Here is a 26,055-nt window from a genome sequence, read left to right on the forward strand (position 1 = left end):
TATATATATAATACCTATATTCATTTTTAAATGCATTTCAGTTTTATTAAATGCGTATGCTGTGTCAGTTAAAATTTTAAAAATTTTACGTGCAAAATCGCGTCTTTACAATGAAATGTTTGTTTGCTTTTTTGTATGAGTGCATTAAATGCACGATGTTGTCGCGGGCATCACTCTTCTTTCTCTCACTCCAATGAACAGTGCTACAGACGGATCAACTGGTTTGCTCTTATCTTTTATTTTTAGTTGATACCGACGCGTCGTTTCGGTCACGCCACCTTCCGTTTTTAATTCAGCAAATCGCGGTGTGGACAAGCACTAATCGACAGCACTAGTTCAACAAGCGTAATAATTACCATTGCTTAATATTCACGTGGGTGCTAGAACCGTTCTGCCTTATCGCTACGTATGCACCGCATATATCATCGGACAAACTGCAGTTCTTATTATTTTAATTTAATAATGGCAATGAATGGTCCTTCGCGTGTGGTGTGTTTCGGTTAGAATTGTAAATCTATAATTTATTGTAATGGATGTGGGTGCGGAGTTTGTTAAACCCGGGATGAACATACGCCGAGGTGAATTGTGAGTGATGTACCATCGTCCGTCGGATGCTCTTCCATACTCTTCCCGCGAACAATCGGTATCAACTACGGGTAACAACCATCGCTGGACATCAAAGGCGGAAATTTTATTTTGTATCAAGGTATAATCTTTCTTTTCTTCAAGCATATTTCAGCCGCGTGGTTTTAAAGTACACAATTTTTTTTCTCCCTTTCAATATTTTTCAATGACAAGCAGTATCCGGCACATACTCTTATCGGCATTTTTCAATTCATTGAATGATCGCAATTTTGTCTTTAATCTTGTTTATTGAACGTATTACAATAATTCAAAATTGTCGCGCGTGAGTGATTGCGTTCTCGTCTCTCGCTGCAGGCCGTGGGCTGTTTTGTGTTGGTCGTCGGTTGTTTACATGATAAAATCAAAATACAATTTACATTTGTGTTCTATTTTCGACATAATCTACCTAATAATTTTCCTTGTTAACAGAGGTGGAAAAGTTTCATCTTTAATGTGATATTTTTTAAAGAGTGACACTTTAATTCTTTGATTTCCTATAAAAAAAATGTTAATGTTAAGTTAAGGATAAGCGATTCGTTCCTTTCTATCTCTTTTATATTTGATTTTTTCTTTAACCGTATTTTTTTAAAATTGACTAAATCTGTAATTTAGTCTAAATTTATCCTCTCTATCTCTCATAGTTTAGATGATATCGCTAGCGAACATGTTTCGATACAATGAGAAGGCCCCCTCTCTTTGCATGATTTTTTCTTTAACCATATTTTTTTAAAATTGACTAAATCTCTAATTTAACTAGCCTATCTCATAGAGAATTTTTTGTAGGAGAATGATATGCCATTCGATCCTCTCATGATTTTTTCTTAAACCCTATTTTTTAAAATTGATTTAATCTCTAATTTAACTAGCTTATCTTATAGAGAATTTTTCGTAGGTTAAGAATATGCCATTCGATCCTCTATCTATATTAGTTTAGAAGATATCGCTAGCGAACATGTTTCGATACAATAAGAAGACCCCCACTTTGCATGATTTTTTCTTTAACCCTATTTTTTTAAATTGATTTAATCTCTAATTTAACTAGCTTATCTTATAGAGAATTTTTCGTAGGTTAAGGATATGCCATTCGATCCTCTCATGATTTTTTCTTAAACCCTATTTTTTAAAATTGACTTAATCTCTAATTTAACTAGCTTATCTTATATAGAATCTTTTGTAGGTGAATGATATGCCATTTGATCCTCTCTATCTCTATTAGTTTAGAAGATATCGCTAATGAACACGTTTCGATACAATGAGAAGACCTCTTTGCATGATTTTTTAGCCCTATTTTTTAAAATTGACTAAATCTTTAATTTAACTAGCCATTCGATCCTCTCTTTGCCCGCTCTTTGCATGATTTGTTTCAAATTAATTAAATTTATAAATTAACCGCCTTTCTTACGCCCCGAATAATATATACTATCTTGTTTTACCTTATATAGAATTTTCCAAACTTTCGGCAAGTTGCTAGCGTTATTAGTTAAAAATATATTCGGTACCGGATATTCTAAAAGAACGTGATGTAGCACCTCCCTTTGCCCACTTTTTTTCATGTATTATTTTTTCATCTTTTAGATTTCTAATTTAACGGGCTTAGCTAATAAGGAATTGGAGTCACTTCAACCGCTACTTTCGTACGGTACCCTGTGCTAAGTGCTAAGGGCACAGAGTTTTCGTGTTTGTCTCAGATTTTTCATCAGATTATCTCCGTGACTGCCTTTTTATATGGACTGCATTCAATTCTGGATTTTAGGATATATTGTGTATACCAATAGGAGAGTACGTTCACAATATACAATCTTTTCATTGCATTGGACTGCATCCACAACATGAATTGTTTATAGTTCTCACTCTTGATCTTTATTGGTGTTTGTGCATAAACAACTTTTTGTTATCGCGATGCGGCGCGTCCGGCTCGCTCAACGTATGTTCTATTTCTTACTTAGTCGATCGGGTGCTGCCGCGTGGTAAAGACGCGTTTACTTCATCGGCGGTTTTCGTGGCGACTAATCGCGTTTCTTGTGATTTTAAGTCAGTAGTTGAATTAAAATCGGTCAACAAAGGTAAGATTTAGATGTGCTCGACGAGTGCGGTGTATAGTTATTGAGATATCGCGCGTGGAACCCAGAATTGCGTGGTTTTCCAAGATACACACGTGTTTGCCGTCGGCCGGCGGATATCTCCCGTCGGCTAAGAATTCCTAGTGGTTTTGTTTTGTGTATTCATTTAATTAATACTTTGAATTACCACCACCATTTGTGTCTTTTGTGGAATATTCTACCGACGAAAACCTGAAAATGCGTAACATAAATATTATATTCTGTTATTATTCGAAAAATTATACAATCAAATGTGGAGTCATCACCCGATAAGGAAACACGATCAGTCAAATTAGTAGATGCTTTGAAAATTGTTGCATTTAATCCAGGATGTAATGCAAGTAGTGTAATATTGTCGCGTTCCGTCGGCTGCCTATTCGCTTCCGTTAGGTTTCGTTTATGGTGCCTGATTATTGCTTTTGTATCTTATTTCTGTTTGTAACCGGCTTCACGTGTTTGTTTGTGTCGGGTTTAAGAGATCATGATTTAGTATTTCTTTAAAAGTTGTAATTATAATTAATAATAATTGTATTATTTATTATGTGTTATCCCCGCAGCTATCACTTCTCCTGGATATCCAGGTGAAAACAGGTAATAGAACTTGAATTTTTGTTTTCTTTTTTGCATCACCCTGTATATAAATTTTCCTTTATACTCAGCGGAAAATGAACAATCTTTATTGTTTAGTGGTGATTTTCTTTATAAATAGAAGATTTTCTTTTGACAACACCCTGTATATAAATTTTTTCTTGTTCAGCAAAAAAGTTGCCAATCTTTATTGCTTTGAAGCCATTTTCTTTTTTACATTGTAGATTCTCTTTTGGTAACACCCTGTATATTAATTTTCCGTTATGTTACGAGAAAATAGCCATATTTGTAGGGTTTGAAAGTTTGTCGTTGACGTATATTCTAAAATGAAGTTGTTTTCTTTTTGTAACACCCTGTATATTAGTTTCCTTGGTTGTCTAGTGAAAACGAGCAAGATTTATAGTGTTTATTGTTTGCACTTTAAATTTTCCTTTTGTAACACCCTGTATATTTGTTTTCATTTTCAATAACGTAGAAAATGAACTATTTGTTAATTTCTTTATCCCGGTAGAACATTATTACGTGGTACTTGCTTACATGTGCGTGGCTATGCAGGTCGTAAGTCCTCTTACCACATGGCGGCACGTATTTGGTTGACTTGTAAAATCTAAACTTGTATTCTATTGTTAATAAAGAAGCAGTAATATATATTGACTTCTTTGATTTGTGTGTACCCCTTCTATGATTACAGGAAACAGTTCCCTCTCTCAGTGGATGATCCCCACTATAAAAATTGTTAAGGTAACCTGTATGACTTGTGTACTCCTTCTTTCATTTCAGCTACAGGTCAGAACTTGTAAGAATATTTTTGAGTGTCGCCTCCCTTGAGACTACTTAAAACTTAGAAATATTTGAACAAGACCTTATAAGAATTGTCCTTATAAGGAGTTCCCTCTCTCTGGGGGTGATCCCCCACCATAAAAATTGTTGATATGCCTGATAATTTCGGGGATGAAGCGCAGAGACATCGCAGCTGTAGGATGGGCCGGGAGCAATGGACGCATTGAAGCAGTTGACTGTCTAACGACACGCGCCAAAAAAATTAAAAATCCGGCCACCCCTGGTTTCAGAGTGGCTTTTTCCTGCTCTTTATGTCTCCCCTACTCTTCTAGCTCTCTACAACTCCTTCTTCTTTACTCCTCTATTCTAATTTCTCTTCCCTGCTCTGAACTGTAACTTTATTTTACTTCCACTTCCACTACACTTCGACGTTCAATTTATTATTGTTTGAATTCGAATTCTGTTGCATAGGCAACCCACATTACTCGGATTTATTTCGATATTTAAGAAAACATCCTTGCTCTACTGGGATTCGAACCATGAACTTCAAATGTGCAAGTATAGGCACATGCACCTGAGCCATCGAGCTCTCTTATCATACTCTATTCGTTTCAGGTATAAATGTTGCACTTTTATTTATGTTTTTAAAAATAACAACACTTATATACAACCATAGATTCAATCACATGCAATCAAAAGTTATTTTTAAAACTCATTCTGAAAACAACTGAGGAGATTGTTAAAGGAATATGCTCGTCATTAAAATTTAAATTTATATTTTATTAAAACTCATACAAACATGAAAGTAAATATTGTAGATTTGAACAATACATCCAACAAAATTACATTGCTTTTGGAAAATCCCTGAAGGCCGTCGTTGACGGCACTCACTCGCGCACAGGATAAAATCACTCAATTCTAAGTGGAACCACTCGTGATAAATCATGCACCGACGCTATACTCGCTTATTATTATTAAATACAATCGATGCTAATAATAACACTATAATTTAATTTCAAAGAACGCGTAAAGTTGCTACAAAAATCTGGTAACGAGTTGAACACGCGCTCACCGGACCGCAGCGCTCGACCGACTAAACAGGATGGAGAACTGATAGCTGGTAACTCAACAATATGGATTCTCTACCCACTAAATACAAGCAATAAAAATTAAACTTTTTCGAAATAAGTATAATAGGATTTCAAGTCCTGGTGAGTCAGTATAGTGTTGATAATTTTCGGCTGTGGGATTCAAACCCACAATTATCATATCAATATTTCGAGTTGATCGATAATTTGCCCAGCCGCAATAATAGGTAATTATTGCGTTTATTTTATTCATATTTATTGATATTAATTTATATACATATAAACATTAACATTATTGCCTCAATTTTGTGAAGCATAGTAAATAAATTATTAGAATATATGAATACAATATAAAGTTTACTGTATTTCATGTTATAGTATGCATTTGAAGAATATAATAACATTTCATACAATGCAAACATGCAAAAATAAAATTAAGATGCACGTTAATGTATTATGCATATTTACAAATTTAAAACTAAGGTATTTCTAACACATTTCGCTTATTACAGTTGTCCCGAAAATACTCTCATGAATACTGTAAATAATGTAAGTTAGTTTTAGTCTTAACAATAGGAACAGTTCATCTAAAGACACTAAAACAAAATATGTAATTACAATTTATTTCCCTTTGATTCGATTTCGTTAATAATTATAATGCCTAATACGTTGAAATTAATTTTTTCAGTTTATCACAATTAATTTTCCATATTTTCTTGAAGAAAACAGAAACTAATAATTAAATTAATTAAAGCAGTTCTTGCACACATGGTTGATACATATAAATTATACAAACATTCATTCCGCTTATTATTAGTGTTAGATACATGCTATTCGGCTACATTTAGTTTTTGTATAGTATTAATTATATTCTAATTAACATCAATTACTTGTTCTTATTCGAAAATTTGTTAGTGTTAAATTTGTTCCTAACTTGTCGCAAATAATATAGAAACGAGATCTTTGTTAAAGTGTATATATACATTATAATTCCGTAAATAATTTAATTTTACGTAATCCGAGGCTTTTGCCATTAAAGTAAATTATAAATTAACCCTGGCGGCCGAAACGTATAGAATAACAAAAAGTGCAAAAATATAAATAAAGAGTTCTTAGAGACTATTAGAAAATTATTGTCTGCGCTCTCAATGTTTTTCTGTCATTTGCTCACATACGTTACAAATGTTCATTCCAGGAGAACAGTAAATACAAAGAATGAATGAATATCTTACAATTTTATCATAAAATTACACTAACTACGATTTCTCAGGGAGCAAATTACACGAGGATTTATCACATTTATCATCAACTTTTTTACTGATATGGCGTTTAAGCAATGGCCATTGCATGACCATGACGGTTACCACCAATACCACCAAGCACGATATTACAATGCTAGGCAGGCACGCAGTGTATCCCATGCACATAGTTTTTGCTTGTGCATCTGGAAATAATAAATACAAAACATCATTTAGCTTGTATGCCTTGCAATAATTACTTTTAAGCTTGCCTTCCAATTGGACTATGACGTCATGTTCGCTCAAGTTGTTTTTGCTCATAAATTTTTGCAAATTTACCAGTTTCTCTTGATCTACAAAAAAACAAGAATATAATAATTCTTACAAAAACTATGATAATATATTTGTACCTTCTATTATATTGATCAGATCAGATTCGCTTAAGTTGCCATAAAACATAAATTTCTTAATCGTCAATAGGTCATTTTGGAAGACCTCATGTGTTTTGCATTTACACACCGGGCATCCTTCTTTGTTGATTTTGTATCCCCCTGGACATGTTTTCGAGCAATGCGTTAACAATTTGCATTTTGGTTTTATTGTAATAATCGGTTTTTCTTCAATGCAAGAATCAGTGATACATTTTGCTTCACCTCCTTGGCATATACACTTTGTGCAGTTATCCTCTTCATTCCATTCTTGTCCATTTTCGTACATGTTATTATTACTGTCCAAGCACGTTTCAATGTGCTTTTCATTCGCTTCCTGATATATAATAACACCGTGTTTACAAACACCCGTGGTGTGATTCGTTTCAATCAGTTCTCCATTAATATAGGTTTTGCCATCAACTGTACAATTTGTCTGACATTCATAGTGATCACAGCATTTTCCTGGGAAACCTGTACCTATTCGAGTTATTTTCACAATACCATCTGTACACACTAGTGGTTCACATGGAAAACAGTCGCACATGGCTTCAATTTCATCGTCACCACTTGTCGACAAATTGTCCCTGGTCCGCCGTGGATAACTGTCTTCAGAACAACGTATGCACGCATGAGTCGTGCAACATTCGTCCTTTTGTTTAACTACCACGGACTTGTCATCACATTCCTGCAGCGGTGGACACTTTGTTGAATCACACACGCATACGCCATCTTCAATCCGCTTTCCTATATCAGTACACTCGCAAACGCCATCAGGACGTAGTATTGCGCCTACAGCACACATGCAGACTCCTGCGGCTATCGATTCGCGAGTGCACATGCCGCAGGTATACTCCGCGCAGCATACGCCAGGTGTCCCTGAACTGTTGCGTATGAGAGTTAGCTCTTCGTTGCAATGGGGCGGATCTTCGCAGAGCGAATGGTCACATTCGCAGGTACCGTTCACCAAAACGCTGTCTTCAGGGCACAAATTCACCAAAGCATTGTCTTCCGTCACTGGATGGCCAATTGTAACTAAAAAAAATCAATTAATTAGAACAAGCAAGATACTGAAAGATGGGTCGGGGACGTTTTCAAGGAGAATTTAAAATATTTTAGCAAATTGTATTGTAGTCGTACTCCTTACTAGAATTCAAGATTATGTTCTAGGCAACATTAAAAACCAGAAACTTAAGAGGTTCTTGTACAGTATTATACAAGTCGCAATACGAATAAGAACAAGTTGTCCTCAGTGGATGATGTTCATGTTTTCATTTAATTAGTACGATGCTACATGGCTACAAGGATGTAGATGCAATGTCTTGTTCAATATGTTACAAAAGTAACAATGGGATAAACAAATGATAAGCTACATTAATTTAATCATCCTGAAGGCTAGAAGACAATCCTTAAGTTTCCATTAGATGCTTACGAGATGCACATTCGTTGAAGTGAGGAACGAACGTGACTCGTCGCTGCAGTTTCCAGAAGGACCTCTCGACAAACGATTACTTTTCGTCCTAAGGTCACACTCTGGCCCTGAATGCGCCCAAATGTCAAGAATGTTGCCAGAACAATACTTCCCCTTATCTGTAGACTACTCACTCTCTAGGGAATGGTATATAAATAGTGAATTAAGAGCAGTCCTGTGCTGCAAACGGAAACGTTCTGGGCAAACAACAAGCGGCAACAATAACAAAGGAAAGAACCAACCTCATCTCGTATTATTGTCCGGCGCAGAGTCCGCATCAGACAAAAGCTTCCCCAAATGTGTTATCCTCGTGCTGCTCTATCTCGGCTGCGTCTGGCCGAGATAACTCGCTAGCTAAGGTGTGCAGCCACCAGAACCTAACGTGCCAGAATGGCACATCAAGAAAATGAGCAGACGGTTATACGTTTGCTGTCGAAAGGAGCCGAGAACGTTTTAAATTTTAAAATCTGAATCTCAGCCAGAAGTCGAAAGACTACTACCATTTGAGTATTTCAAGTGAGCATTTGTTCAGCGCCAGAAAGCGATTTTGCGTGGACGCAGACAAACGACACACATTCGTTTAGAACAATTTCTAGGATAATCTCGAATGAAAAACGTCTTGCTAAAAGGATAATCGATGAGTGTTAAAAATACCGGATTGATGACAGTTCATTTGTCGAGTAAGAGCTAACCTACTTAGTACACTCCATATCGGTATGCTAATTATGTTATTAACACACGACAACGCATACCAGATGCACCTGATATCAACAATTAATTTAACTTAATTAACTGTGCTGTAATTATCAATTTGCAACGATTATCAGCTTAGACCAGATCTGCGTTCGCTGATATACTAAGCCATTTGGCATCCCTGCAATTACTTTAATGCCTCCGACTCTGAGAGTGAACTGCAGGGTTGCGCCAACTTCTGAAGATGCGGGATAACTTTATTGTTGTTGCAAACTTTACAGTTCGTGAACTATTATAGATGGAAATCTATTACAGTTGGCAAGTTTTATCGAATTAAAGTAATTGAAGTAGAATCAATATATTCAATGAATGTCATTGAGCTGGTTATATATTCATCTCAAACTTCTCTAAATCAAGATTTAACACATTTCTAAAGTTCAAGTTATGCCACATTAATTATATTCGCATTTATGATAAAATGGACAAATTAAAAATTATTCACTTATAGTGTGAAACATGACAGATTTTATTATGCCCGTGGTTGGTATTGAAATTGCACATATAATAAACATAATCCGCAAGCAATTACACCTCTAACAACGACCGTGCCTCGTGTGGGTCGAGTACGATGCGCAATGCGACAAGCGCAAAGTGCCCTTTTAGCATGCGACGCATACGATGCACTCAAAACTGTTTGAACTTCGTTCGACTATTGTTTGCGCGTTATGTATACGTACTCGTAATTTACGACCCTTAAAACTTTATGGTGTTTGTTTTAATCTCCGAAACGCTTCGAGGGTGGTGGAGTCGATTATAGCGTGCACACACATGCCCTTCCTTGTAGGGCCAGTCGTAAACGGCCGATACTCGACTGGGAAACTACGCGCCGCCGCGGCGAGCATGCAGCGTTAACTTTCGACGTTCTCTTGCGTACGCAAACACAAACTGATAATCGCCGGCCGAGATGCATTCACGATTTAATTTTATTACACACTGTTATTATGTGTACGGAATATGTTTATGTTTTATGCACTCATTTGTACGTTACCTAGCTGATGCCGAGAGACCATCAACTTAATATGAGCATGCGTTTCTCGGCGTACGTTTGCATATTTATATTCGACTGACATAAACTTGTTAATTAACAACGTGCTTGTGTGATTTGTTAATGACGTGTTAACACATCGCGACATGCATGCAAAGTACCTTATATCACAACATAAAAATAATAATCTCAACTTTGCATCTAATGCAATCCATCTAAAACTTGAAAAATGAGCATGATACACATGGTTACAAATATAATATTGATCAACTCGTTGCCCGGCACCTCCATACGTGCAAATCAAACGGCAGTTTGTGTGAAATGACAATATGTAAATCGACATTTTGTACAATGCGTCATTATGGACTGGACTGATAGTAATTTTGGCTACAAAGAATGGATTCTGTTGGGAATGATTGTTTACATCCTTCTGGTCGTGGTAATCATTATCATGCGTTACATTGTGCTGCGTAGATGCATTACAAATGCAGATGTACCAACAACTATCACCAGAGGGGGGCAATCGTGCCGAATTCATTGTGATTGCTTCAAACCCAACTGTTCGTACTATTTCTGTCTGTGTTGTGAATTGGGCGTAAAGAAAAACAGTAAATCGAACATTGTGTTTCTCAACGAAGATCAACGTAATCCACATCAAATTGAAACTTGTTAATTTATTTTCGAAAGTACCTATTAAAGAGAAATATTGTGCCACCTCTTAATTAATTATCAAAATGAAACATACTTCCAGGTATCTATTACTGAAATGCACACACGTGGTATGTATCTACATATCGAGTTTGTTGTTTGAATGCGTTACAGTTTGGGGAATCATCAAGACGACGAAGCTGGCGTAATTAAAAGGAATGTTACTCGACTCCGCGCGGCACTAAATGTAATTAGGTACCACTTAGTACTTGTGCATTTGAACACCCCCGTAAATGGCGTGGAATTGCGTTGCTGTCGTCAGCGAGTGGTTCGGCATCGTTTTCCATCTGTGAGTTATTCGCATTCCCGTGCGCAATGCGAGATTCATGCGTGTGCCTCGCCGCTTTGACTTGCTACCACTTTCGAGTATTCACGTATTCAATGCGATGCAATGAAGAAGCTATGAACGTGATGCATGCCACGAGCTCGTTCATCATGGATTTGGAATGATGCCCACCTCATTACGGAAGGCTTTCACGTAGCGCATATTTTGTGCGCCTCATCCATAACGCACCGACTGCGAGCGCCAAGCGCGACGACTCCGAGTGCAGGTGGATGATAAAAGTGCATCGAGAAGGTGGGTAAATACGTGCGACCGATCTCCGCGACGATTATATCCAGGCTGCTCGTTTTCTGCATGCGAAATGTGAATGTGCATTTGCATAGTAATGCGACTCAACTTAACCTAATACATCCAATTGTCAAATAAGAAGAGTAAACACTTAGCAGTCAAAGACAGAAGGCTTCTTTTGCATTATGATTTTTATTTATGCAAATTTCCTCCTGCAACGTTTAACTCCTTTTTGGCGTGCTCGCATTTGCATTACACGTTCATTTTGTCATCGCGAATGCAGTGAGAAATTTTCTGACATAATATTTGTGATGGTGATTGCGCCATTCTCATGCATGCGCCTTGGCGTATTTAAATATTTGAGAAGCATGATTTCTGCCCGTGCGGCGAAACCGCTCCTGAACTTCCTGGCAGGCGTCGTCCCTCTTCTGCCTCCATTTCTGGAACGTAATGGGCTCTGATAGCATCAAAGGAACGAAGCCCAAGCAACATGGTAATTACTTCTAGTAATATTACTAGCTTTGGGCAATCTGCACGTCATTAGTATTTAACAAGGATTATTACTAAAGTTGGAATATTTTGTTCCGCCGGCTATGATATATTAACTTGTACTAGTGGTTTAGCCGCGCGAACCTTGGAAAACAAGATGTAAGTACATTTCATACTTGACATCTAACAAGATGGTGGGTAGCGAAGAGAAATGGGTTTTGACCAACTATGAAAAATGCCTAGCAATATCTTTTGAAAGAATTTTCATTTCTATTAACGTTAATAATTTAATTCTCTTTAAAATGTGAAGTTAATTTTACTCTCCAATATAACCAATAGACATAGCCTCTGGATATCTGATAAAAGAATAATCACACTTACGAGATATTAGACCCTTTCAGAAATTATTTATTCATTGAATTGACCCTGCGGTCACTCAATAATGTACGTAAATACCTCATAAATTATACAATAAATTAGTGATCTATCCTAAACCATTGTTAATGCAGCTTGTCAGCATCCTCGGCTTCGAAAATCAATTCAATATTATTAGTTTAAGCCCACCATCAAATGCATGTATTAATAAATGATCAACGAAATGTGTGTGGCATGTTTTAAATTACCGCGATGAAATTTTGAGAATTGTTTTCTAAGCATTTCATAGCCCCGGGGCTTTTATGAGAAATTAGGCAGAAACAAAAGAACAAGCTACATTTTTAGGTTTATTTTCACTCGATTTCCCCATAGTTACATTCTACTGGTATCAGAAACGATAAAAATCTCCGAGCTCGTTATAATACCGCGTGCGCTCCATTAAACCCGAATCCAACGATTCTTTTCGATTCCATTGTAATTATGTAATCGTCCGGACGAGCTCATGAATGTGTCGAATTCGGTCGTGCACAAGCGGCTGGCTTCAATCGACTCGATAAAAATTAAATGCGGACGAGGCGTATCACGAACGCATTGGTCACAGAAGAGATGCACGAAACGATCGCGCCGGAATCAAGCCGCGCACCCGACTGATGGCCGTCGTGTGCGGCGAAGAACTCTGAACAAAGGAAGCGAAATAATTAAAGGTGTTTGTTGTGGGTTATGGTTTATGGTCAAGGGAGGCATAAACCAGACCAGATTGCGGATAATAATTAAACCGTGAGACGCTAACAACGTATAAGCGCGATAAGCGCCGCGTGGCGTGGTGAAAAAAGATCGAGGCGTCGCGATTGTGCGGTTGTTACACTCACTGAAATGCAATGCCGGGTCTTATGACTGCTGGAAAGCGAAAAGGCGTCCAGACTATGCCTGCAAGAGGGTTCGAAAGTGCGCTATAAGAGATAAGGTGGTCCCAAGATCCCCGAGGCGATTCTTGAAGAATGCCGGCAAGGGTTTTTGGTTCGAGGGCGAAGGCTGGCGCGAAGAAAGCATAACGCTCATCCAGCGTGATAGCTGAGGCGCGCCATCGTGGACTGGGTGGTGTAAAGGCATAAACCATAAACTCGTTCCAATGACGTGCATGTGAAGCCAGACTAGACGCGTCCCGCTGAGGAAGAAAGCTATTTAGGCGTTGACTTCATAAAGGGGCGACTCAATTTCGCGAATAGACCATAACATCAAACGAGGCTCTGACTCTGGCATATTTTCGAATTGGCCACCACCCTCGGCGGCGAATATTTTAAGGGCGTGTGTGGCGATGACGTTGTACAGCTTGTAATATTCGGGCATAAACAAAAAGAACTGTTCTACTCGCACGTTTAAATTAAACGTATGCCACAACCAACTTCATCACAAAAGATTTAAAATTAATCCAATGACCCGGTTGTGAAAGTTTAATTTGTGCTCAAATTAATCAATTTCAGCCGGCGTTGACGCACGAATACACGAATAAATATTTAATATTGGTATGAATTTATAAATAGACTGCGACATACATTCGCGGGCACACGTAGATATTCTTGTAACACTTGTCAAAATTTGACGAGATTCCAAATAAATTATGCAGTCAAATTAGTTCCCAACAACAACAACAACAAAAAACTCATACTGGACGGGAATTTCGGCCGCCAGACATTGCATCGTAAAACACATATCTTTTGTTGTTATTTTTCTGTTACCTTGACTTTTTATATAACGGTCGTATTGTTTGATTATGTTATAATAAATGTTTGCGGGCGTTGAATTAAAACGCCAAAGAATGGATCGTAAAAAGCGGCCAAAAGACCGCAGCAGAGTTAAACAAATAAAACGTCGTAAATAAACCGACTTTTCGAAAACGCCAGTGTCTCTACTATCGTATTCCCAAAACGATTTTGATTTAATTCGACCGACCGTAAAGGTGTCAAATAAAATAAATAATTTGTTGGCGTTCGTAATTTATGAACATGATAAAGTGTCCTATTGAGGCGTGGTGGATTCGAATACATGCCCCACGGCCGGACGGGACGAGACTAGCAATCTCGTATGATAGATAGCTAGAATTATTAAGCCGGTAACGATACACGGTAAAACAATGTATGTAACAATATGTAACTATAGTCGTGATGGCCTGACGTGCCTCGAGAATGATATAGTAAATTAATAATTAGTTATCCAAAAATAATTGGCGTTAAACGAATATATTTTCAATAAAATTTAATAAATACCTCCGATAAGATTTTATATATTAAATTAAAAATTGTTTAGATATCCTGTATGCAAGATTTATGCAAACTATTTCTCTATGCGAAATAAATAACCTAGTATACGCGAGTTTGAGTAGGTGCACCATTGAATATAATTAGCACCGGATATTATAATAACAATCGCTATACGACGCGTCGTTTATCACATTCGGACGTCTGGAACATGCAAAGCAACGAATAATATCCAAGTCATGAGCGCCGCACCATATTTAAATTATTACCCGTTTAATATTTTATAACTGTTTCAATTAAACATCGTTAATTAATGAACATGCATTTTACGGGAATCACTGCGATGGTTAATAAACGGAACGCGGGCAATGATTCGAAACTAATTATCATCAAATGTTTGTAAACGAGTGTTAAAGTGGGCAGTAAAATAATACTTCACATTAAAATTAATGACAAATTGATATTTAGCGAAATAAACCGACCGGAAATATATGTGCAGCATGTGTTCTTTCAATGCAATAATTCATAATTTATGATGCAAATTTTCAACTAAATAAATTTGACGCCTCAATGTGAGATTTGTTGTTAATTTTCCTCATCTTTCCAATGTGCAAAATGACAGTTTAGCTAGCAAGTGATAATATAACAATCCTTATGATAATCGTAATATTGCACCGGCGAATAATTTCATGCACTGATATATGACGCTCGATGGTGGTTGTTACCTTCGGTTTATGTTCCTATGCAAATTTAGCACAATACCCGCTTGCATAATAGATGTGGCGAGTGGAGTCGCGAACCTGTTTCCACAGTCAATAGAATTTCTACAACTCTAGGTGGGCCTTAGCACATCTTACACGGATAATAATTTCGAATTATTACAGAAGTTATCATTAACCACGGATGCAATCGCAGAGGAAGCACTCGGGGGCACGTCGCATTGGAACCGAAAAGCAATTTCCGAGAGCAAATAAACAAGCAAAACCGATGAAGCGACATCTAAAGCAAAATGCTTTCTCCCGCAGTGTAGTTGGACTAACTCACTGTATAGATGTTCAAATGTCCTGCTCTCTGGTTGCGTTGGTGGTTTGTGTCGAAAGCTCAGAAAATTGAGACGTTAATACTTTGAGTACTTACGAAATACGTGCTGGATTTCGAAATCGATTCGTGGATTAGCTCATAGGGTAGTAATGTTTGTTGTGGTTTAAGTTCTTATACAAACCTGGAACAAATAAAACAACATATTAATATACATCAATAATTATTGCAAAGTTTAATATATTTTGAGAATAAAATTATGTTAAATTGCGGTAAAACTTTAAACAAAGTGCGTGTTTGTCGGCATTGTAAGTTTCAATTTCACATAAAACACCGCGCAAGCAAATTGGACGGAGTAACAGCGTCGGAGAGATAAATCACAATTCAATTTAGATTTTTATCGATTTATTATATTACGTTGCGATATCGCGTCGCGCGGCGCATCCTTCGATGGTGCCGTTTCGTTCGTCTCGACGCGGACGCCCCGTCGAGCAGCTCGTTAGCGGAAAACATAATTGATTAGAATTGCGCAGGATGGACGGTTTAAATTTTTTAAGCGCTCGCCTGTTGCTTTGTGGGCATTCTTCGCCATTCGGACCTTCGTTAAAAATAACAATCCACCAATGATATTGATACGCGCGGATTCGATTGACGACAAACCGCGAACGGGACTTGAAAATGTAAGGCCACATTTATTTATCGCATAAATGCGTGCGGATTGCGGTGCGGTGAATTTGCTATCGTGTTCGCAATTTGTTATAATTTCCGGAATGGATGAATGTCGCACGACAAATGCCCCGTGCAATTCCGCAATATTTTTATTAAGCAAATGCAAACAAATGTCGAACGGGCTGGAAATGGTCGTGCACACACACTGCACACGTTTTAGTTGGATAAGTGTAACTTGTGATTTTCCACTATTTGCGCGTATAAACAACAGTTTTGTAAATATAGAGGATAACGTCGCGGCCCGGATGTGTAAAATGCAAATGGTGCACTTGTTATGTATGACTGTCGCAGTAAATCCTGCACGTCCACGCGGAAAAACGCACAGTGGAAACAAACGATTTGACATTCTCGTCCAGTTCAGTTTCCACGCAGCGCTCACCAAAGGATTACGTCATTAATCCATGCGAATGTTTTTTTTTTACCACAGATGCCGGTGAAATTTTCTCATATAATATTCATCCGTATCGAATGGATCCAAAACTTACATGTATCTTTTAAATATTAATTACGAGTAAATACGTAACATTTTTGACAATGAATTATTCTCAAAACTTTGTTAGATGACTAGCAAAAATAACTTTTAGCCACTATGCTTATCCAAAAATTGTATTTTACGCACCAAATATACCTTTACTAATTTTTCTCTTCGCAAGTGCAATTGTATGTTTGTTTTGTTGCTGAGCGTACGGCTGCAATGATTAATGACTGGCGGTGGCGGCGTAAACGCAAAGGAAAAAAAGTTGCGCACCGAGCACGTTGAAAAAAAGTTTCGCAAGCGACTGCAGTGCAATTTAAAGCCGAAAGTAAAGGACGATGGGACGCGTATAAATTTCATTGCAAAGCGCGGCGAGGCCAAGTTTTGAAAGAGAAGCGCCCACCAGGAACGGTACGACCGCAACGTTGCGGCCGTGCGCCGAAAGGGCGGCAACGCGATGTCTATCTGCGACGACGCGCACCGCAAACGGTTATTTTTATTAAAAGTCGAGATAATGCGTGCGGCACGAATCTACGCTGGGGATTTTAATTTTATATCTGAATGTTTTTCACGGCGGTGACCAAAAGGTGAATTTCGAGATAAAATTGTCCTTGGAGTGTAAATTAGCATCAGGTCAATTGCAAGGGCGATTTCTACAGTGCGTTTTTAATTTATGACTCGATTAAAATACTCGATCCAAAGTGCTTTATTCACCATTTCGAAAAGATTAAATACGACAAGATTATAGATATACCGCTTAAAATAAATAAAAGAAAAAAGGGAATTTCCGAATTCCATGTTAGAAACAATCTCATCTTAGAAAACACAACACAACTCGGAATTTATTTGTCACGTTTTTGAAATTGCCCTAGCACCTCTAGCACGAAAGTGCGAACATAAATATTCCTCTCACACACTGCAAAATAAACAATCAAATACAATAAATTTTCACCATCACGAAACTACGCGCATAACTTTAACCTCAAATTGCACCGCGCATCTGCATCACCAAACTTTGCAGCTGCAACCAACTCACCTTCGCAAGCAACCAAAATGTAAAACGCTACCGCGCAAATCTAAAGATGCGCACAATATTGTTCCGGCGAGCTGCTGCTTCCTCCCAGGAGGTTTACTTTTTTTAATTAAGTGTTGCCTCACCGCACCTGCAGACGAGAGCGTATCACTCCATCGCGGTCGTTTTCTTTGTGCCTCATCGCCAGTGCGTCACTACACCCCGGGGGATGTCGTCGTGTTATGTAACGCGCAACTTACATAAACTCATTATTCACTACGGGTCGGCCCTTCGCGTGTGCACCCACGAGTCACGATGTGCGAGCATTATCTTGGTGACGTCTAAACGCAAAAGTCGTTTTCGTAAGTCGCAAACGACAAACCACGACATTCTCTGAAGGAGCAGATTGGTGTGGTTACACCGCAAAATATTCACACATTGAATTTGTAGGTTTAATAACCATATCTTGATTTATCATATTTTACGGTTTTACTATTACGAGCAAGTACATGCATTCAGATGTAATAATCATGAATGTTGAAATTGGCTTGAATATGAATCAAAGCCACTTACACTTGCATGCCTCAAGTATAATAGTTCCCTCGGCTCATTCATGTTTGTTCCACTCAAACACAAACGCACCAGCCACATTGAAACCTCCTAGGTTAGCCTTTTAGTTCAGACTTACGCTAGAAGAGTTTCAACGCTTATCGCGGACTGTTTGTTCACTCAATATTTGACATTTGTATAAATCACAAGAGAAGGTGTTTGGTTTTATATAATATTTACTGACAAAGGGTGTGTTGCCTATTTAATTACAGAATATCAATCTTTTAGATTTCTTTCTTCCCGAGATATTTATCCTTCCATGCTTCAATAAATTCGCTTTTACGATGTTCTCTTCTCGCAAAATAATCAGGATATTGCATTTTTTCAATTGGGTGCCAATAATCTAGCACCCAGTCGGGGGGTACGACCTCACGTCCATGATCACAACCACCGGGAGATTGCATAAATTTACGCACATCCCAGTGGCCTCTGGCTTTTAATTCAGCCTCACCTTTTTCAAGAAGATTCTTTGCTTGGCACATGTCGACGTCCATGTTGGCATCAAATTGCTGCCGGAACAACACCGCGGCATAGCGGTAAACATAGCGCTGATCTTTGAACGCCTCCAAATTACGCAACCCTCGTTTGTACAGTCTGCGAACGCGCTGAGTATGATTTAAATACGGCAGAGGTAGACGAATACACATTTTCGCAGAATATAATGTCACACAACTGACGCAATTGCAAATTGCAGGTATACTTTGATAGCTGTTCAAATGTCATATAAAATGTTGCTTGCAATGGCAGTTGTCATGACATCAGCGACTCATGCTTGTTATTTCCACGAAGCCCTAATTTTAATTGAGTCCGTTCACGATTGCAGGTGGGCTTGTTCTTGCTGTTTGCTTTAATTGTTCGCCGACGTTGGCACTTTGGGTATTTTGTTTATTCTTCGCCTGTGTTGAACAACTTTACGATCGCATTTCCCCCGTGGGGTATGACTTCATGTTTAAACGTGCCGTGTAAGTAAAGGTAATCTAGCCGGCGGTGCTATAAATAAAAGTGATGATTTGAAGAGCGGTGCATTTCTTTGCGGGTGCGCGGCGTATAGCGTCACATCAAAAAATAACCATCTTAAATTACAGGTCATGATGTAATTAAATCGCAATGCGGGGACGTAATCGTAATGGGATCTTAAACGTATACAACATGGGCACAATTAAAATAAGAATTACAACTGCAAGCGAATAAAATATTCGTTGTTGAGAGTCATACAAAAATTGCACATCTGGATGCATTCTTAACCATGCAATACTAATTCCCTTATTAAAGTGCTTTGCTTGCAAACAATTAAAAAAATTACACGCTTTAGTATTGTAGGGTTAAAGAACAGGAACAGCAAATTCGCTACACTGAATGTGTACCTACTTGTAATAGAGGGCATTTATACGAATTAAGCCATCTCTCCGGTCACAGCAGATGCAAGGACGAACGGACGAATGAATTCACGAGGAAAACGTCGAGATTGCATCTGCACTGGAATCGTGCGCGCGCGAGCCGCACATTAAAAGACTTAATAATAGCGATCCGTATCGAGAATTAAATGATTGCGCGATGTTTCGTTCGGATCGCAACGAATCGCAATGTCCTCCTCGGATGCCCACGCGTTGCAGAATGATTCGAACTAGTGTAATAACACAGTGCGCAACGGCTTCAAACACACCGAACACAGAAAGCAATTATTTATTTATCTAAATTAGAGTTGGTATTTCGTAATTTTCTACTGGTGCGCTACCAGACTTAATAACAATCCCGTCTAATTCGCGATGATGTTCAGTGCATGATGTGTTTATATAATCAGCTTTAAAATAGAATTTCATGTCCTAAGCAATAAGAAAGTCTGATAAAAGCAATTTCAATTTATTGATACATATAAATTTAGAAAAGCACTTTTAATTTTCCCTTATGAATGGGTTTTGTATAAAGAAAAGAGTTGTTATAACGTTGAAATAATGCAACCCAGATGTGTCTTGGGTGTTTTGGCACGCTTCCAAGAGAAATGACAAATCGTTCGAGAAAATCAACAAGTAAAACAGAGTCATTAATAAACCACCGATTCTTGCTCGGCTGTCAATTTAATTGGCCACACAGTATCTGTGCATAAAAATAAAACGTATTAATATAATTTTGAGATACAATAATGACACGAAAATACTTCAGCAATTGAAATTCGCAATTTGTGAAAACTAAAATTGAACAAGTATGACGAACGTGACAGTTACAAACATCAACATGATAGAAATTGATAAATATTCCCCTGGCATCAACTCAAAACACGAAATACGCGTGTCCCGCGGAAATTATGCAACGGCAAAAATCCATACGTAAACCACCGCTTTCCTGTGCTAAAAATGAATTTCATTGAAAGCGCACAGTTAGTTTACGCCAGCCACGCGTAAATAAAAAATTAAGTCATCACACAAATGTGCCTAAGTGCAAAATTAATTTGCCAAAATATTTACTCTACTGCGTCCGGGCTGTCGTTACATCAGTAGCCAGTGGCGGATTATGCTTCAGTGGGGCCCTAGGCGCAAATCAAGTTTGGGGCCCCTAAATCCGAAAATTTTCAAAAACGGTTATTAGCCCAGTAAAATTAATAGTTTTAGCGTACGGGCGCCGCAAAGTCTACTTCAACATTCGTTTGTGCCAAAAACTCATTTCCACACCACCATGAGGTAGAGTACCTGGCGCGTTTTTTTTATCGTGGTATCCCCAGTAGGCTAATCCACACGCACTATTTCAAAATTTAATGGATTTGAAATATTTATTTATTTATAATTTTTCGTGAATATTGGATTTACAATTTATATTTGGAGTTGACATGTTTCGCCCAGAGGGCATCTTCATAAGTTTATGAAATATAAATTGTAAATCCAATATTCACGAAAAATTATAAATAAATAGGACCGATCGAAATATCACAGGTTAAATTTTCTGCCATACTATCCGCGATGGAATTATCGTTTTCAATGCTATCTTGGTTCTCGAGTTCATCGTACGTGTGCTCAAAAACGGTAATCGTATTTAAATATAAATTACAAATCTACTTTTCTTGCCTTCTCTTGGGCAAAGATTTCAATAATTTTGTCGTACTCTAGTTTTTTAAAAATATCATTTTCTATGAACATTAATGCGAAGTCATTTAAGTGCTCTTGTGAAAGACTATTGCGCAGATAGTTTTTGACTCGTTTTAAAACTGAAAATGTCCTTTCTCCACTTGCATTAGAAACGGGCAAGGTCAAAAAAATTTGCAGTATTGTGTGTATATTTGGAAAAGTTGATTTTAGACCATTTCTTAATGCTGCATACATTTCATGTGGATCTCTAATATTTTCTTCTTGTACGTATTTTAGAAAATGAGTTAACTCATCAGTGAAATATTCTGGCTCAATATCTTTTTCATACTTAGCAAATAATCGCTCTACACAATCATTAGTCTCAACACGGCTTAATTTTAAATCAAAGAAAATTTTAAAATCGTTAAGAACATTGATATAGACATCGCTCCTTAGAGTAATTTCTGATGTTAATACATCACATACAATAAAAAAAATTCTTGACGAAAATGCTGTATCATTTTTGTTCGTTTCATCATATGGATATTTGCGTTTTCTTTGTCTCATTTAGCCTCCTCTTCAACAGTTTCGAAATTATTTCTGACCTCTGTTATAAATTCATTTAATGATTTTAATAAACTAACACTATTAAGAATATTTGTCTTTGGTTCCTGTAAGTATTTGCTGGTAATTTCGATTCTCTGTAGGAGTTTGTTCCAGAAAATATTTAACAGTGCCTTTATAGAAGCTCTTGTTGATTATTGACTGCAGGTTTGAAAATCACCCACGCCAAATCGTCTATGCATAAAACTTCGAGAAAAACTTTGTAGAACTAGTGTTGTCGGGGTTGTGATTCAAGACTCACTGACCACTCTCTGTTTTCTTTTAATCCAACTACCTACCACCCCAAAATCTAGATAAAAATTGTAGGAGGATAAACGTTGGTACAACGTGTTCCGCAGATGTGAAAAATGATAGAAAGACGAAATAGTTAATATTCCAAAAGAGAGCTACCCGCTATTTTACAACCTCAATGGAATTTTCTACTGGTGCGCTACCAGACTTAATAACAATCCCGTCTAATTCGCGATGATGTTCAGTGCATGATGTGTTTATATAATCAGCTTTAAAATAGAATTTCATGTCCTAAGCAATAAGAAAGTCTGATAAAAGCAATTTCAATTTATTGATACATATAAATTTAGAAAAGCACTTTTAATTTTCCCTTATGAATGGGTTTTGTATAAAGAAAAGAGTTGTTATAACGTTGAAATAATGCAACCCAGATGTGTCTTGGGTGTTTTGGCACGCTTCCAACAGTGGCGGATTATACTTCAGTGGGGCCCTAGGCGCAAATCAAGTTTGGGGCCCCTAACAGTAAAATTAATAGTTTTAGCGTACGGGCGCCGCAAAGTCTACTTCAACATTCGTTTGTGCCAAAAACTCATTTCCACACCACCATGAGGTAGAGTACCTGGCGCGTTTGTTTTTTTATCGTGGTATCCCCAGTAGGCTAATCCACACGCACTATTCCAAAATTTAATGGATTATCTTCCGATTCGCTCTTTGCGATGGACCAGGTATTGTGCGTAAATTGTTTTCAGGACCGATCGAAATATCACAGGTAAAATTTTCTGCCATACTATCCTCGATGGGATTATCATTTTCAATGCTATCTTGGTTCTCGAGTTCATCGTACGTGTGCTCAAAAACGGTAATCGTATTTAAATACAAATTACAAATCTACTTTTCTTGCCTTCTCTTGGGCAAAAATTTCAATAATTTTGTCGTACTCTAGGTTTTTAAAAATATCATTTTCTATGAACATTAATGCGAAGTCATTTAAGTGCTCTTGTGAAAGACAATTGCGCAGATAGTTTTTGACTCGTTTTAAAACTGAAAATGTCCTTTCTCCACTTGCATTAGAAACGGGCAAGGTCAAAAAAAAATTGCAGTATTGTGTGTATATTTGGAAAAGTTGATTTTAGACCATTACTTAATGTTGCATACATTTCATGTGGATATCTAATATTTTCTTCTTGTATGTATTTTAGAAAATGAGTTAACTCATCAGTGAAATATTCTGGCTCAATATCTTTTTCATACTTAGACAATAATCGCTCTACACAATTATTAGTCTCAACACGGCTTAATTTTAAATCAAAGAAAATTTTAAAATCGTTAAGAACATTGATATAGACATCAAAAAATGCATGGCGAGTGCCTGTGTGGGACACAATTAGCTTCCGGAGATTATACGCAAACTCGACCTATGCAATGTGTATATCATAGATAATTACGCCAGGCTTGGAAAATAAAAATATTTAATTAATAGTTGATTAACGCTTGAAGGCAACGATATGAATGGTGTCCTGAATGTTTGCATGTGACAAGGAATACCTCCAAAATGTCTTTGTGGTGCGTATTCTGCAGTTTTGTTAAACAATCTGAAAGAAATTATTGGATAAAAAGTAATAACAACAGATTAATTGCATTAAATGTAAAGTTTGTTTATTTTGTTTGAGTATAAATGTTGATTCCATCTTCTGTATTTTAGAAAATGAGTTAACTCGTCAGTGAAATAATCTGGCTCAATATCTTTTTCATACTTAGACAATAATCGCTCTACACAATTATTAGTCTCAACACGGCTTAAATCAAAGAAAATTTTAAAATCGTTAAGCACATTGATATAGACATCGCTCCTTCGAGTAATTTCTGATGTTAATACATCACATACAATAAAAAAATGTTGACAATAAAAAAATTTCTTGACGAAAATGCTGTATCATTTTTGTTCGTTTCATCATATGGATATTTGCGTTTTCTTTGTCTCATCTCTTTATAAGAATGATGAGCTGTTAGGGATTTAGCCTCCTCTTCAACAGTTTCGAAATTATTTCTGATCTCTATTATAAATTCGTTTAATGATTTTAATAAACTAACACTATTAAGAATATTTGTCTTTGGTTCCTGTAAGTATTTGCTGGTAATTTCGATTCTCTGTAGGAGTTTGGTCCAGAAAATAGTTAACAGTGCCTTTATAGAAGCTCTTGTTAATTATTGACTGCAGTTTTGAAAATCACCCACGCCAAATCGTCTATGCACAAAACTTCGAGAAAAAACTTTTGTAGAAATAGTGTTGTCGGGGTTGTGATTCAAGACTCACTGACCACTCTCTGTTTTTTTTAATCCAACTACCACCCCAAAAATCTAGATAAAAATTGTAGGAGGATAAACGTTGGTACAACGTGTTCCGCAGATGTGAAAAAATGATAGAAAGACGAAATAATTAATATTCCAAAAAAGAGAGTTACCCGCTATTTTACAACCTCAATGGAATATTCCTCAAAAAAAAATTTAAAAAATGGCAATATACCTACTACTCGCATTATAGCTACAACTTTCTAATGCAATATTCAAGAAAAGGTCACAAAATTCGTGGCAGAAACCCCAGGCAGCCGGGGCCCTAGGCGCGCGCCTAGTGCGCCTAGGCCGTAATCCGCCACTGTCAGTAGCTCAACAAGTTGCGCAACTTTCCAAATCGATAAACCTCCACGCGCGGAGAGGAGTTTCAGGGACACTGAATAAAAAATTGACACGTCCGAAAGTTTGCGATTTTCACATATACACATGTATGGCTTAAATTGTGTTATAGTCCTTCGCGAAATATTTACGATTTTTGCGAAATTTATGACAAAACGTGATACGTGCGAGTGTTGCGTGTTCAGCACTTGGGTCGCTGGTTGGCGCACGCCGTTATTGTGTCCGACGACGACGAACGACGTGCAGTCAAACAATGCGCTTTATGTGTGACATTCCTGTAAACAAATATCCAATTTCCTGAAAGGGAGAGCACTGTTCGCGCTATTGTGCGCGCTAGTGCATCTCGAACACTGCATACAGGTGAGCTGAACTTACGAGTAAGGTGGACAAGTATAATGTATTATAACGGTGCTAATATTCTAATGCCGATGTCATAGTATCGGTTCTTTAGTATTTAAAACATTTGCGGTTTTGGCATTCCGCTTACACCTAGCTGAACAGAAAACTCGTCCACATTCGATATTCTCACAGTGTATCTAATTACTAGATTAAAACTATGTTTTTATTTCAATGTTTGCTGCAGATTATGTAATTTTCAATCGCAATACAGGTAGATTTTTGCACTGTGTGCCATGTAACGAAATACAGTCATTAATATCAATTGCAGGCAAAACAGGCTTCGAGGATGCGTGTCTGACGGCAGTTGAACGATGCCACCATTATCAATTTCGAGCGGGTTCCGCCAGCCCGAGACAATGTAAAACACGTCTTTTCGTGTTTTGCGCGCACGAAACACCCGTGGCCGTATCGACCAGGGTGGTCTCTAATCTCTTACAACGACGTCGTGTAGGTACTCGCGAGCCTTCTTCAGCGGTGAAGAACACACGCTCGCAACGCGACCACCGCCTAACAACGTGGAAATGGCGTGCGCGCACCCGTTGCACTTAAAACTGTATTAAGACATGCGTTTCGCTGCAACCACTGCACTTGGAATAAGTAATTACGTGTCGGCAGTTCTTGGTTTAGCGTCGCCGTAAATACTATAATTACCTGCAGTGCCTCTGGAAAGTGGGGCCTTTTATTAAAGCCCTACTTGTTCTTATCCTTATTATTATCATCATTATCATTATGCGGTGGG

General features: G+C 37.6%; 1 protein-coding gene across 4 annotated transcripts in view; it reads right to left on the reverse strand.

Moving 5' to 3' along the window:
• Positions 1-5,418: 5,418 nt before the first annotated feature.
• Positions 5,419-26,055, reverse strand: part of LOC135793685 (cysteine-rich motor neuron 1 protein-like) — a 143,452-nt gene continuing 122,815 nt past the window's right edge. For 2 of the 4 annotated variants that reach the window (XM_065304746.1, XM_065304743.1), the window contains 2 exons: positions 6,828-7,880; positions 5,419-6,770 (listed from right to left, as the gene is read on the reverse strand). In XM_065304746.1, coding sequence (XP_065160818.1) covers positions 6,436-6,770; positions 6,828-7,686 — 1,194 coding nt within the window. In that variant the 5' untranslated portion in view covers positions 7,687-7,880 and the 3' untranslated portion in view covers positions 5,419-6,435. The remainder of the gene's footprint in view (positions 6,771-6,827; positions 7,881-26,055) is intronic. The other 2 variants (XM_065304745.1, XM_065304744.1) reach the window with 2 other exon arrangements.

The sequence above is a fragment of the Atheta coriaria genome, unplaced genomic scaffold, assembly GCF_025399875.1.
Source record: "Atheta coriaria isolate IRGN ID8LTWV9N9 unplaced genomic scaffold, Caltech_Dcor_3.1 hic_scaffold_6_pilon, whole genome shotgun sequence".
Lineage (NCBI taxonomy): Eukaryota > Metazoa > Arthropoda > Insecta > Coleoptera > Staphylinidae > Dalotia > Dalotia coriaria.